At 43.6% G+C, this 15,767-nt stretch overlaps 1 protein-coding gene across 2 annotated transcripts in view; it reads left to right on the top strand.

Moving 5' to 3' along the window:
* LOC108431712 (transcription initiation factor TFIID subunit 4-like) overlaps positions 1–15,767 on the top strand; it is a 155,489-nt gene that overhangs the window by 63,643 nt on the left and 76,079 nt on the right. For both annotated transcript variants that reach the window (XM_017705051.2, XM_037540106.1), the window contains 2 exons: positions 7,638–7,768; positions 9,560–9,685. In XM_017705051.2, coding sequence (XP_017560540.1) covers positions 7,638–7,768; positions 9,560–9,685 — 257 coding nt within the window. The remainder of the gene's footprint in view (positions 1–7,637; positions 7,769–9,559; positions 9,686–15,767) is intronic.

The raw sequence follows: 15,767 nt of genomic DNA, 5'->3' as shown, positions 1-15,767 counted from the left end.
CTGGTGGGTCGTGGTTACATTTCTCCAGCATTTCTCAAACTCATATTAATCCCCAGTTTGCGCTTTCGCTCCACGTAAAAGCACAAACGAGTCCAGTAAGTTTAGCGTTGTTTGTGTCATGTGATCTGAGGGCGTCTGGGAGTTTGTTCATAGTTAAATGGTTCTTCCTTATGTTAGAGAAACTGTTGTATTCAGATATATAAAGAGCCTTAAAAAGCATTCTCTATAGCACCAAAACAGGTTCCACTATTGTTACAAGTCACAGAACCATTTTTTGGTACTATATAGAACCCTTTTTGCTAAGAGTGTAGGCTACACGCGGCGTTCTCGTTAACATTCGGTAGTATGTGTCCGTTCTTATCACTCTCCTCTCCTCCTTCCTTCTCTTCTCCTTTTCTCTCCTCTCCTCCCTCCATCTCAGCATGCACTGGCTCTCAATTAAGCCTGTACGGTGGATGTGAAGGAGCCGGGGGCTTTGCTGCAGTTGCAGTGCACCTCCATGTGGTTGTTATTGTGCACCCTTGAGCGCTGGGCTGCTTACAGAATGGAAATGCGCTGGGCTCTGGAGTGCTGGTGTGTCTGGGAGGACGGAGCGCCCCCTGCTGGGGAAAAGCAGCGTGGCGGTGGGCTTGTGTCAGTGATTGGGTGAGGAAAGCCTGAGGGTGACAGCAGACCAGGGGAGGCCCCTCAGTCTGCCAGCTCTGCTCAGGCAGAACGTGGTGTGAATACACACACTCATATACACACATACAAAGCCTTGATGTACCCTCATAGGCTCAGGACAGTCTTTATGCTCACTGAACTTTTCTGCCAGAGTGACCTCAGTATGAACAAAGGTAAACAGCTCTGATCTGTGAACAGCTCTCAGATCTAGATCAGATTAGGTCTCTGACCTAAGATCAGCTATCAGATCTAAGATCAGTCCTCTTTGTCTTTATGCTCACTAAGCTTTTTTTAAGCAGAGGGAACTCTGAGATTGTCCTCAGATATAAGATTAGTTCTCAGATCTAAGAACAGCTCTCAGGTTTAAGATCAGACCTTTGTTCAACAATCAGCTCTCCGATCCTAGAGCAGCTCTCAACTTACAGATTTAAGATGAGCCCTCTAATGTAAGATCAGCTCTCAGATATAAGATGAGTTCTTAGATCATTTAGATCTAAGATCAGCTCTTAGATCTAAATGAGCTCTCTGATTTATGATCAGCTCTCAGAACTAAGATCATGACTGTAAGATCAGCTCTCAGATTTAAAATCATCAGTGTAATCTAAGATCAGCTCTCAGGTCTGAGCTCATCACTCTGTTCTAGGATCAGCTCTCAGATCCACATTCATCACTAATTTTAGCTCAGCTCTCAGATCTAAAATCATCAATCTAATCTAAGATCAGATCTCAGGTATAAGCTCATCAATCTGATCTAAGATCAACTCTTGGATCTAAACTCAAGACTCTAAGATCAGCTCTCAGATTTAAGCCCATCACCCTAAGATCAGCTCTCAGATTTAAGCCCATCACCCTAAAATCAGCTCTCAGATTTAAGCCCATCACCCTAAAATCAGCTCTCAGATTTAAGCCCATCACCCTAAGATCAGCTCTCAGATTTAAGCCCATCACCCTAAGATCAGCTCTCAGATTTAAGCCCATCACCCTAAAATCAGCTCTCAGATTTAAGCCCATCACCCTAAAATCAGCTCTCAGATCTGAGCCCATCACTAATCTCAGCTCACCTCTCAGATCTAAACTCATCAATCTAATCTAAGATCAGATGTCAGGTATAAGATCATCACTCTGATCTAAGATCAACTCTTGGATCTAAACTCAAGAATCTAATCTAAGATCAGCTCTCGGATTTAAGATCATCACTTTAATCTCAGATCAGCGTCAGATCTAAGTTCAACACTCTGATCTAAGATCAGAGCTCAGATCTAAGACCATCACTCTAACATCAGCTCTCGGATCTAAGCCCATCACTCTAACATCAGCTCTCAGATCTAAGCCCATCACTCTAAGATCAGCTCTCAGATCTAAGCCCATCTCCTGACATCAGGTCTCAGATCTAAACACATCACTCTAAACCCATCACTTTAAGATCAGGTGTCAGATCTAAGCCCATTACTCTAACATCAGCTCTCAGATCTAAGCCCATCTCTTGACATCAGGTCTCAGATCTAAACACATCACTCTAAGCCCATCACTCTTAAAATCAACCCTCAGGTCTAAGTTCATCAGTAATCTCAGCTCAGCTCTCAGATCTAAACTCATCAGTCTAATCTAAGATCAGATGTCAGGTATAAGATCATCACTCTGATTTAAGATCAACTCTTGGATCTAAACTCAAGACTCTAATCTAAGATCTGCTCTCAGATTTGAGTTCATCACTCTGATCAAAGATCAGCTCTCAGGTCTAAGCTCATCAGTCTAATCTAAGATCTGCTCTCTGATCTAAATTCATCACTCTGATCTAAGATCAACTCTCAAATCTAAGCCCATCACTCTAAGATCAGCTCTCAGATCTAAGCCCATCACTCTAAGATCAGCACTCAGGTCTAAGCCCACCACTCTAAGATCAGCTCTCGGATCTAAGCCCATCACTCTAAGATCAGCTCTCAGATCTAAGCCCATCACTCTAACATCAGCTCTCAGATCTAAGCCCATCACTCTAACATCAGCTCTCAGATCTAAGCCCATCACTCTAACATCAGCTCTCAGATCTAAGCCCATCACTCTAACATCAGCTCTCAGATCTAAGACCATCACTCTAACATCAGCTCTCGGATCTAAGCCCATCACTCTAACATCAGCTCTCAGATCTAAGCCCATCACTCTAAGATCAGCTCTCAGATCTAAGCCCATCTCCTGACATCAGGTCTCAGATCTAAACACATCACTCTAAACCCATCACTTTAAGATCAGGTGTCAGATCTAAGCCCATTACTCTAACATCAGCTCTCAGATCTAAGCCCATCTCTTGACATCAGGTCTCAGATCTAAACACATCACTCTAAGCCCATCACTCTTAAAATCAACCCTCAGGTCTAAGTTCATCAGTAATCTCAGCTCAGCTCTCAGATCTAAACTCATCAGTCTAATCTAAGATCAGATGTCAGGTATAAGATCATCACTCTGATTTAAGATCAACTCTTGGATCTAAACTCAAGACTCTAATCTAAGATCTGCTCTCAGATTTGAGTTCATCACTCTGATCAAAGATCAGCTCTCAGGTCTAAGCTCATCAGTCTAATCTAAGATCTGCTCTCTGATCTAAATTCATCACTCTGATCTAAGATCAACTCTCAAATCTAAGCCCATCACTCTAAGATCAGCTCTCAGATCTAAGCCCATCACTCTAAGATCAGCACTCAGGTCTAAGCCCATCACTCTAAGATCATCTCTCGGGTCTAAGCCCATTACTCTAAGATCAGCTCTCGGGTCTAAGCCCATCACTCTAAGATCAGCTCTCGGATCTAAGCCCATCACTCTAACATCAGCTCTCAGATCTAAGCCCACCACTCTAAGATCAGCTCTCGGATCTAAGCCCATCACTCTAAGATCAGCTCTCAGATCTAAGCCCATCACTCTAACATCAGCTCTCAGATCTAAGCCCATCACTCTAAGATCAGCTCTCGGATCTAAGCCCATCACTCTAACATCAGCTCTCAGATCTAAGCCCATCACTCTAAGATCAGCTCTCAGATCTAAGCCCATCACTCTAAGATCAGCTCTCATGTCTCGGCTCAGACCTTGCTCTCCTTAGTTTGTTGTGGCCGTGTTGTGTTGTGTGTAGAAGAGGCCAGCGTGGTTGTTCCTGCTGCGGGCCTGAATATGGCACTCTGTCACAGCTGGAGCTGTCTGTAGTGTCTGTCTAAACTAACTGTTGGCACTCTGCCGTCCCACCGGAGACAGACTGCTGCACCACCATTCAGAAAGAGCATCAAAACACAAGAACAGCAAAATAGTACAGATGGAGCAGCACAGTTCAGAAAGAGAAAACACAACGCAGACAGTGACAGAAGACCGACAGAGAAAAGCCACACAACCAGCCTAGGAGGGCTATAACAAATTGTCAGTGTCATCAATTACGGAAAAAAGTCGACACATCATTTACTCGATATCAGAAACACTCTACAGCAGGGGTGCCCATACTTTTGTGGCTTTTTCCAGTGGGCAGGTCTTTCCTGATCTGCATTAAAAACGGTTGGCTTCATCCTTTTTTTGAAAGCTTTGAGACTTTTTAATTCATTCCAATGGTCTCTACTGATGTTCAGTATTACAGGGCAAATGAGTGAAAAATAACATCCTACTGTCATTCAGACAGGCTGTAATGTAATTCCAACTCTTGGAAGTGTAGGGGGTGATACGGCTTCTGCTGTTGCTACTGCAACATAAAATAAACCACTTCTTGACAGTTGAGTGATGGCAGGGCGAAGTGAGAGGCAGTGTGAGCTTGATTATCCCTTTTTTTTCGAGTCACCTTGCTCCTTAGATCTGAGACACAAGGGGTGGTGGTTAATTCTTCCCCTGCATATTTAAGTGGACAGTCCTCAAATAAAAAAGCATCACTTCATCAAGAGGCTTCTAGCGCCGCTCTGTAGGCGACCCTGCCCGTCTGCAGCGACAGTAGAGGTGGGTAAAGTTCAGCTCCACACTGCTGGGCTTTAGTTACATTTAGGGCATCATACGCCTTCAAAGAGGGGTGGGGTGGGGGTGGGGGGTTGTTATTTATTATCACCCACCCCTAATTCTTTGGCGATATGAAACTGAAGCCAGCTATTCACCAGCTTCTCGTTTCAATTTTTCCGTTCCACCTTAAACTGTTTAAGGTAGAATGAGAAAGCAATTTTTAATGCTTGTTATGAAGAAAAGGACCATGATACACTGAAACAACATCAAACTAATGTAATACAATGGTTATTGTAATTTTTTACAGAGAAAATTCTCACATTTGTGGGTTGTGGGTCGCTCACGCAGCCGTCTTGCCAGTTTTTTTCCCCCTCATAACGCTCCGTTTGGAGTGCGCCTCTGAAAAATCTCCAGTTGGACGGCCATACAGCTCTAACACTTCGCCCTTCCCCTCTGTCTAAACAAGAATTTGGACACCCTGAGTGGTAGAGGCGAGGGGTGAATTGGGATTGGACATTAGTAGCATAGCAGGTTCAACTGGAAACTGTGTTATGTAGTGAAACTTGACCCTCCAGCATTAATCAGTAGACAGAATGTGATTTTTTTTTTCCAGCGTTTCGTCAAACTTTTCCAATTTTGTGTTACGACCCGGTCTAGGGTCAGGCCGTAACGGAGAATGAGCGTGGGCTCTGTCCCCAGACCTGCTGCCAGACCAGACACCGGAAATGAGAGTTTTATATTCTTCAAAAGCTCAAACATGTCGAGGTGACGGCTTCAGGGACAAGCATTTGCCAAAGCATCATACAAAACTACTAATAATGATAAAGCTAACGAAACCTAAGAACTTCCTGCCTTGAGCAGGAGAAAAAGGTGCCCAAAACCAAATGGCACCCAGGCCCTACTTATCCAGCGTTCACAAGAGTTTCACAAAATGTAACGAAGCTTTCACAAACTTTACACACAAAGTGGTGTGAAGAGTGGGGTGAAGAGTGGGGTGAAGAGTGCCCGGCTGGTCTGAACAGGCATTCTTCCAGGTCAGGTCATAGGGGAAAGAACCCAGAACGGCTCCTAAGTTGGCGACCCCTTATACCTGTCTGGCCAGTCATGTACATAAGGGGACACACGACGGGGAAATCGCAGAAGGCCAGCACAAGGCACACGAGGTATATTACGACCAGGGGTCATAACATTTGCAACTGTAGCTATGAAAGAATGGATTGTGGACGTGGCGTGGATGGGTCAGTTAGTGAGTTTGGTCAGTTTGGGAACTCAGAGAGGGTCCCAAAACAGTGGGAATCACAACACAGAAACATCTCACGTGTCAGGCCTGTACATCACCACAAGCGCTGACCTACGATCAGTTTGTACCTTTCGGATCCGGATAAATGTGGTTTTCTGACTGAGAGCAGAGCCTCAGGGAGCTAATATTTCGCTCCACTTCTGGGAAAAGAGGATGACTTGACGAGTTGATTGGAGAAACATTTGAGCACATGTGTTTTCTGCGCTTTTGTTTGTGCTTGTGCTCAAATTGTCAACTGTCTGACCTCAGTAGTAAATTGGAGTCAAATAAACAGTTTGTGGAGTTAGCGGCGTTCTGAGATGTAGGTACATGTGCCGTCACACGTGGGGCAAATTTGTCTCTGAAGAAGGAACATCGCCTGTTTTGCTTGCTTTGATTGTGCGTCTTGACCGTGTTGCTGTGGTTTTTTGGGTTGGTGACGGCAGGAAATGGCAGCGTTTGATTACATCTTCGCCGTTCTTTTTAAAAGCCCCTTTTCTCCGGTTTTTGTATTTTGCCACTCATTATCTCTTTACCATCTCCAGTATTTCAGGAAGTGTGCACTGTACGTACGCAACGGCTGATTTAAATAATTGCTGTGATTTACTTAAAAGAACAGTCGAAGGGGAAATTATGTTAATTTGGAAATGAAATAAAAGGATGTAACAAGATGGTAACCGACCAAAGACTTCAGTCCTGCGTGCCGAACCTCTGGAAGTGGATGGCTGCGAGGAAGCCTAATTATCCTCTAAAGTGAAGGTGGTCACCCACGTTAACACACAGGAAAGGCAGAAAGGAGCTTTTTAATTCTGGGGTTTTTTTTTTTTTCCTTTCTCTTTTTTTTCTTCTACACTCAGATCAGCTTCACGCAGTGTTCCTGCGGCTATATGCGTTAATGAGGACGCTGTATCATATTTTGCGAGACATTTTACGCTCCTAGTACATATACGACGAACACTCTCGAAGCACATATCACTTCATATTACTTCAGTTTTTTTTTTTTTGGGGGGGGGGTCAATGCCTGCTTAGACTTTTTAACTGTAGTACATTGTCACGCATGAGATCTGTCATAAGTTTAATACAATAATGTATCTGCTGTGTCCTTTTTTGCTTTATTCATACTACTAAAAGTGGCTTCTCAACTTTTTCAGTAATGAAAAATAATAAACCTGATATTAAAGAATAAACCTGTTCATAATAATAAACCTCATGACATACAAAAGCTTATTATTCAGTGACTCCAAACGCTTAAATCACAACTAATGGAGCTGTTCTTTGGTTATAGAAGTGCACTTTGAGCCTACTGGCAGGTTAATGGCTTATTAAGTGAGTTAAGTGATACTTTTTTAATCCCACAAACGGGGAAATTCCACCTCCACATTTAACCCATCCGTGAAGTGAAACACCACATACACACACACTAGGGGGCAGTGAGCACACTTGACCGGAGCGGTGGGCAGCCCTATGCACGGCACCCGGGGAGCAGTTGGGGGTTAGGTGTCTTGCTCAAGGACACCTCAGTCATGAACTGTCGGCCCTGGGGATCGAACCAGCAGCCTTCCAGTCACAGGGCCAGTTCCCTAACCTCCAGCCCACGACTGCCCCCTTTATTAAGGGAACTTATTTCAGAACAGCTCTGAAAATATACAAATATAACGCAAAAAAAAGAGTGTATTTTGGTGTGCCCATACTTTTGATGGGCGGTGTGTGTCTTACAAATGTTTCTTTCTGTATTTTCCAGCTAAGAAGTACGGGGTGACCGAGGTGCCTCTGGAGGCGGTAAACTTCATCTCTCACGCTACGCAGTCGCGGTTACGGACAGTTCTGGAGAAGGTCACGTCCATCGCCCAGCACAGGATGGACTCCAACAAGGTAGGAGAGACCAGACCAGAAGAGAAGAGCTTTTAAGAGATTCAGCAGGACAGTTAATGAACTGATGCAGCAGGCATTTTCAAACTGTGTCGAAAAGTAGAAAACGGCAAAAATGAAGATTTTTGTTCCGACAGCAGTGATATTGTACCGACGTGTGGCCTGTATTCCTTTCCATGCGTTTTCTTGGTCAAATGTAGTTTTTAAGACTCAGTAAATGTTACATCACCATCATTGATAAATAACGTGATTAACAAAGAAGAGCAGGTTCAATTGTAATGTGTAGACTAACATCGCATCAACGGTTTGAAGTGAGAAAGCCGTTTTCAGTCATCACTGCTTGAACATGCGGGGTTTTATGTTGCTGCGTTTTCTGGTATTTATAAACCTACATCAGTATATTAAGCCTCCTTTACCTAATGTCAAAACTTCAGCCTTAAAGCTGCCAAGTGCACCAGAGTTTAAGGGTTATTTACCATATTATGGACAGTACAGTTGAGTTTTGGGTTCCATTGTGTTTCGGGTTCAGATTATTTGTTTAATCTTTCGTGATTTTGATAAAAGTGTAATTTATACAACGAATGAAGTCATTTTTGATCAAATTCTGCACTGTGAACGCTGCTCTAGAGCTTTCTGTGTCAAAACTGTTGTTTCACATTTCAAAGCGATCTCTTCGCCTTGGGTTACAATGTCTTTGGGAACGTTTTAGCAAATGAAAAAAATTATTTTTCAGCCGTCATTTTGTGTTTTCAAGCGGCTTCTCACAAGGTTTAGCATAAATATGTCAGATACACATTTGCGGCAGAGGCTTTGGTACTAGATGAGATACGAAAAGCAGAAACAGGTTCTGTTTAGACGAAGACTCTTGCCCAGAACTTTCGGAACCGCAAACTAAAAGGCCAGAAAGGAGACGGATAAACATCCATCCGAGATCGAAAAAGAAAAGTCTCAACTTTTTCCAGACGCGTGTGGCAGCGAGCGTTCCTCGGGATCGTTTGTAGCCCCCCACGTACGCTGCTCTTTTCAAAGCGCTCCAAAACATGGAGCGAAACCCTCCTGCCTGCTACGGAAGAAAGAGGCGAGACAGGAGGAGCCAGGCATGAAAGGCCTTTTTAAAAAGTTGTTTATTTGCACGCAGGACCGCGGAGAGAGTCGCCGTGCATGGCGGCCGCTCACGTCTCGTTTACGCCGCTCTGTGTTTTTTCCTCTGTGTTATATTTTCTTGCATTTTTTATTTTTTTTGTCTTGTGGTTTGGAAATGAGGTGCGTTAGAAGTGCGCAAGGCCCTGTGAAGCCACTCTGTCAGCATCAGCGGAAACAAAAAGAGCAAAAGAGCGACCCACGACGGAGCACGCCGCCTCAGCGCCCAACAAAAGAGGGAGGGAGGGAGGGAGGGAGGGCGAACGAGTGGATCTCAGATGTCTTTCAGCTCAGTGCCACTGTGATCCCACATCGCACACATACACATTCGCAAAAACAGACCGAAAAGCTGGAAAGAATGAGGTAATAGGAGAACAAGAGAAGGACTGAGGGCGCGTTTCTGAAATAAACACGTTTAATTATGGTGTTAACGGTTTGTTTGCCCACAAACTTTTGTTTCCACCTGAGCTCTCTGAGGTTTGGATGGTACATTACATGCATTCAGAAGTGAGTCATAAACAAAAGTCCAAAGGGAAAAAAAATGTGTTTTTGTAAACCTAAACTTTTGGTTACTTTTTTTTCCTCCGTCTGTCAGTTTGCCCTCATTGTTCTCTCTCTCTCTCTCTCTCTCTCCCTCTCTCCCTCTTTTCCTAGGATGAGGAGTGGTACGAGCAGTCGTCGGATGTTCGCTCTCAGCTGAAGTTCTTTGAGCAGCTGGAACGGCTGGAGAAACAGAGGAAAGACGAGCAGGAGAGAGAGATTCTCCTCAAAGCAGCTAAAGTAAGACTCTTCACCGCAAACCACACGCAGCCCCTTCAGACCTGCACACTGTCATTCAACAAGACTTCATTTTCCGACTTGAATTCCCATCCGCTGGCAGGTCTCCCCTTATTACACAGCGTGGGAGGATGTGGGGTAACACGCATATTCTGAGACACATAATAAAATATAAAATAAAGACAAAAGTCACCAAGACATTTTCACTACGACAGCTTGTTCAACGACTTCAACAAACACAAAATTAATGAGAGTTTAAAATGTTTAAATGAACAAGGAGCAAAAAAAAAAAAAACAAAACAAGGAGCTTCTTGTTCTGGTCCTATTATTAACCCCCCGTAAAATCTTGGGCTTATTACGTCTTAAAGCTTATTGTTCAGTAACTACATGGGCTGCAATGCAAACTGGCTGAGCTCTTCTTAGGATGTAGAAGCGTGTAATAGACGTTTGGCAGGTCCTGGACATTTAAGAGCTCAAATATAGCTTTCTTTGACTGTTTATGACAGTAAATGACAGATTTGCTGCAAGACTGAGACGTTATTACAGATATTGTGACACTTTACCTAACAATATGAACATACATCATCTAAAAGATTAATATTTAAATACTTGTCAAGAATATAAGTGGTTTCAGCGTCTCTGCAGAAGTGTTTTACTGCCATCCGGCGGCAACGCTGCTTGCGTATTTCCTGGATTCTGCCATTTGTTTTCGCTCATGCTCAGACTGAGAAGTGCGAAAGAAATCAGAGTAAGAGTTCACATGCACTGGGAAATCTGACTACTGAGCTAAAATCCAGCCTCTTTATCAGATTTTTTAATCAGATTTCTAGACCTGACTCCCCTCTAAGAAATCAGTGTGCTGTTTACATGACCATTTTAATAATCAGATAACTGCAGAAATCCGATTATGATCAGATTATTTAGGGCATGTAAACACTCACAAATAGATTGAGAGTGGACCACCACCTAAAACATCCAGCTGAGAGTGTCTCTGTGGTCAGAAGCTGACCATTGATGAAGAACCCAAGTTGGGGTGTCCAGATCTTTTGTGTTGGTGGTTTTGTGTTTTGTGTTGGTTTTGTGTGAGATTGACAGGCGGATTGGTGCTGGGTCAGCAGTGATGCGGGCTCTTTACCGGTCTGTTGTGGTAAAGAAAGAGCTGAGCCATAAGGCAAGGCTCTCGATTTACCGGTCGATCTACGTTCCCACCCTCACCTATGGTCATGAGCTTTGGGTAATGACCGAAAGAACGAGATCGCGAATACAAGCGGCCGAAATGAGTTTCCACCGCAGGGTGTCTGGACTCTCCCTTAGAGATAGGGTGAGAAGTTCGGTCATCCGGGAGGGACTCGGAGTAGAGTCGCTGCTTCTCCACGTCGAGAGGAGCCAGCTGAGGTGGTTCGGGCATCTGGTTAGGATGCCTCCTGGACGCCTCCCTCGGGAGGTTTTCACAGGCAAGTCCACCTGGGAGGAGACCCCGGGGAAGACCCAGGACACGCTGGCGTGACTATATCGCCCAGCTGGCCTGGGAGCGCCTCAGAATCCCCCTTGGAGAGCTAGTGGAAGTGGCTGGGGAAAGGGAGGACTGGGCTTCATTGCTTAGGATGCTGACCCCGCGACCCGAACCCCGGAGAAGCGGAAGATAATGGATGGATGGATGGATGGATGGATGGATGGATACTTTCAAAAGGAAAAATAGAATTGATCAAGTTCTATATAGATTAAAAATATCTAAAAATATCTAATATATATGAGGGGTGGAGTTAGGGCAGGTTTCTGGCAGCATCCTCACAGGCCAGCCTTGTCCCACCGGTCAAACTTTAGGCAGTGCTGAACTAAAGATTGTCTAACACAAACTGTGCATCAACAGATGAGCTACAGTCTCTGTCTGTATACCGGCAAGGTGAGAGAGTTTCTGATAAAGTGGACAGTGTATGAACACAGTAGATACCCTGCTGTGCCTGATGCACTCTTACCAGTGTCGCACCTTCTTCCGTGCCACTACCATGTCAGCTTCACTGCTGTGCTGAGAATGGTCCACCATCCAAAGAGTATCTGGCTAGTGGTGGTCCTGTGGTGGTGCCTTTTGATTGTGGGAGAGAGTACAGGGGGGCAGATAAATAAAAAGTCTGGTATTGTACACCTGTTTGGTATATAGTAGTTGTTTCTGATAAAGTGGTCAGGATAGACAGTTCGTATTTGCAAGGCATCTTTCTGCTGTTGCGCTGCATGAAACCCAGACACGAAGCACAAACCCATAGTAGGTGACATGGCTTGAAATATACACCAAGAAAGATGTCAATCTACCGTCTTTAAGACAAACACTAAGTATCTGTTATGACTTCAGCTTATATTACTACATGAATTATATCTATTACCCTTTATCCATTTAATTACCAAAATTAGTCAAAACAGCCACTAAGTACAAGATTTTTCAGAGAATATTAGACATAAAATAAACCACTTGTATAAATAAGGAGAAAGTTCGAAGAAATAGTAAAGGCTAGACAGGAAATGGGGCTCCTAACAACCACCTGGGAGAGCTGGTAGACACCAAAACTGCCCCCATCAGATAAACAACACTGAAAGCTTTGATCTCTGAGAGAGAGGAGAACATCAAGCTGCTTCAGATCTGAAAACATCCACAGGTGTTTCTGTCCATCCTTCCACTGTAAGAAGACCACTCAGCACTGTGGGTCTGAAAGGATGTGTAGCTGATCAAGAAGAACCTCACTGAGAAAAGGAGACGGACACACCAAACAAAGAAGCTGAATGATGGACTGACCACCCCAGAGTCCAGACCTCAGCGCCACTGAATGGGTTTTGATTATTTCAGAAAATCATCAACCAGCTTCTCAGACTGAGCTTTGGAGGCGTGTCTGCAGGTTCTCTGAGGAGCTGAAAGTGAGTCTCCTGAGAAGAATGGAAGCTGTGATGAAGGTAAAAAGTGACACAGTAAATACTGAAAAAAATGGTGTTAGATTTAGTTGTTGATATTTTCTTGCTGTTTTCCTGACACTGAAATATGAACTTGCACTTAATGGCTGTTTTGACTGGAAATCTCTGGCACCTTCGCACAGCTCTGGGTACTGAATCCCAGGAAGACGTCCCCAGTGTCTGACAGCTGTCTGTAAAATAATTATGGACTATGTTAGTATTATGTGTCTCTCGCTGTGGCCCAAGTTCATTTAGTATCGTCCACTTCATTAAAGGGGGGAAAAACACAAAAATAACCCTCATCACTAAAACCAGTGACACTGCGATGCATGTTGTGCCGTTGGCACCATCTGAGTGTGTGTGTGGGTGAGAGAGAGACAGTGAGTGTGTGTATGTGGGTTAGGCTGTGCACACACTCTTCCTTTATGTCCTTGCTTTCTTCTCTCTGGCTCTCGCAGCTCAGCTCAGTTTGACCTCTTAAACATGAACCCACAAAAATAATTCCCCCTTCATCCTCCGTTTAAAATATGACTCAAGTCTTGAGGGAGCGGCGCGAGGGCCAGAGGCCAAACGCGTCTCTCTCAGCCCAGATACCGTCCACTACGTGAACTGCCTGATATATTTAAAGCCAATTAGCGGAGGCTGCTTAGTCTCTCTCTCTCTCTCTCTCTCTCTCTCTCACTCTCGTTATCTCACTCTTCCTCTCCTCTCTTTCTTGCTCTAAGTGTGTAAGTGAGAGGATGAGTAAGGAGGTTCTTGCACAGCAACTTGGGGCGGTGAAGGAAAACGTGCAAACTGTCCAAACGATACACGCTTAAAAAAAGATGGTTCTTCAAGGGTTCTTTAGTAAAGGCAAACCGTGAGTTCTGTAACCATTTCATGCGTAAAACTTTGAGTTGTGAAATGGTTCTTCAGATTGATGGAGAATCTACAGGCTTGGCATCGAAATAATAGCAGAACTCTTTTTTGGTGCAATATAGAACCATTTCCAAAGAGATATATAGGACCATTTATAACACATTCTGCATAAGTTTGACGAGCCATTTCAGCGTGAATTGGTTCTATATATAGGGAGATTCACTCAAAAGAGGCCCCGAATACTCTGTTGTAACTGGGATGAAGCAGTCTGCACCCGAAAAATGTGCTGCATATGTGTAATCAATCGCTTTACATGCAGTGCTGGAAGTGATCTCTGTTTTCTACCAGACACATGAAGGGGTGCGGGTGTCTGCACCCAGAAGTTGCCGGTGCCCACCTAATCGCTCCGACACAGGGGCATCCCAGCTTGTTCGAAGCTCCATATACTGAGGAGCACATTGCATGTTGTTTAGTTCAGATGGCTTCATCCTAGCGGGAGTTATTACAGAATATTCAGGGCCTCTTTCGAGTGAATCTCCCTGTAGAAGCGTTACATTTACTTAGGAACCCTTGAAGAACCATGTTCTCTGTATAAGTGTGCACAGAGAAAAAGAAGCTTTGGACCTGCAGAGACGTGCAGTTATAGAACACGTGGTCATCGCTGTTGTAAGAGGGTTCATGCTGGTTCTGACCGTGTAGGATTCATTGACATTAATGTGAAACTCATACAGACACATTTACAGTATTATATATATAAAGAGGTGTTTAACTCACATTTATTCAGTTCAGTTGCAGTTCTTTAAGAAGCAACAGTGCTGACATCACCACAGAATTGAATTTTGTTCAGTTATTTTGGGTTATTAAAAAAATGTAATACACAAATACCGGATATCAGATCTTAAACAAAAGAGCAATATTTATGTAGTACAACCCCATTTCCAAAGAAGTTGGGATGCTAATCAAAATGTAAATAAAACAAAATGCAATAAAAAACAAAGTGCAAATCATTTAAACCCTATAATTACACTGGAAATAAAACAGAGAACTTATCAAATGTGTAAACTGAGAAATTTAGTGTTTTGATTGATTTTGATGCCAACAACATGCTCCAAAAGCTGGTAAAAAAGACTGGTTAATTTATGGAATGTTAAAAAAAACACCTGTAGGTTTTTTGGCAACAGGTCAGTAAAATGATTAGGTATACAAAGAGCATCTCAGAGAGGCGGAGTCTTTCAGAAGTAAAGATGAGGAGGGTTCGGTCAAGAATAAAGTTTCTCAACATTTTTCTTTTCAACATCTACGGTACATAATATCATTAAAAGATTCAGAGAATCTGAGGAAATCTCTGTCTGTGAGGGACGAGGCTGAAAACCAGTATCTGCTGGCCGTGATTTTTGGGCCCTCAGGCGGCACTGCATTAAAAACAGACATGATTCTGTAGTGGAAATCACTGCATGGGCTCAGACACACTTCTGAAAACCACTGTCTGTGAAAACAACATTGCTGCGTCCACAAATGCAAGTTAAAACTCTAAAACGCAAGCAAGCAAGATTTATTTATATAGCGCTTTTTACAACAGGTGTTGTCACAAAGCAGCTTTACAGGACAATCAGTATTACAGAGAGAAGATCCAGATCTAAGCCCCCATGAGCAAGTCAGCGGCGACAGTGGCAAGGAAAAACTCCCTAAAAGAGGAAGAAACCTTCAGAGGAACCAAGACTCAGAAGGGGAACCCATCCTCCTATGGTCGACACCGGATAGCAAACATTATTAGTATGAAGTATTATAGTATAAAGTGGGAAAAAAAAAAAAAAAACACAGTGAAGAAACAAGATCCAGAAATGCTGCCACCTTCTCTGGGCCCAAGCTCATTTAAAATGGACTGAAGTGGAAAAATGTTCCATGGTCCGAAGAATCAACATTTGAAATTATTTTTAGAAATAATAATATATGGATGCTGTGTCCTCCGGGCTAAAGACCCCTTAGTTTGTTATCAGTGCACAGTTCAAAAGCCAGTATTCATGATGGTTTAGGGCTGCATTAACACACATGGCATGGCTGACGCTCACATCTGTGAAGGCATCATTAATTCTGAATGATGTTTTTTGGCCACATATGCTGCCATCCAGACGACGTCTTTTTCAGGGAAGGCCTTGATTATTTCTGCAAGACAATGTCAAACCACATTCTACATGCATTATAGCAGCATAGCTCCATATGAAAAGTGTCCGGGCGTTAAACTGACCTGCCTACAGTCCAGACCTGTCACCATGGAACACATTTACCACAT

The sequence above is a fragment of the Pygocentrus nattereri genome, chromosome 7 (genome assembly GCF_015220715.1).
Source record: "Pygocentrus nattereri isolate fPygNat1 chromosome 7, fPygNat1.pri, whole genome shotgun sequence".
In the NCBI taxonomy this organism is placed as follows: domain Eukaryota; kingdom Metazoa; phylum Chordata; class Actinopteri; order Characiformes; family Serrasalmidae; genus Pygocentrus; species Pygocentrus nattereri.
The sequence above is the reverse complement of the archived record's forward strand: the minus strand, read 5'-3'. Positions and strand labels throughout refer to the sequence as shown.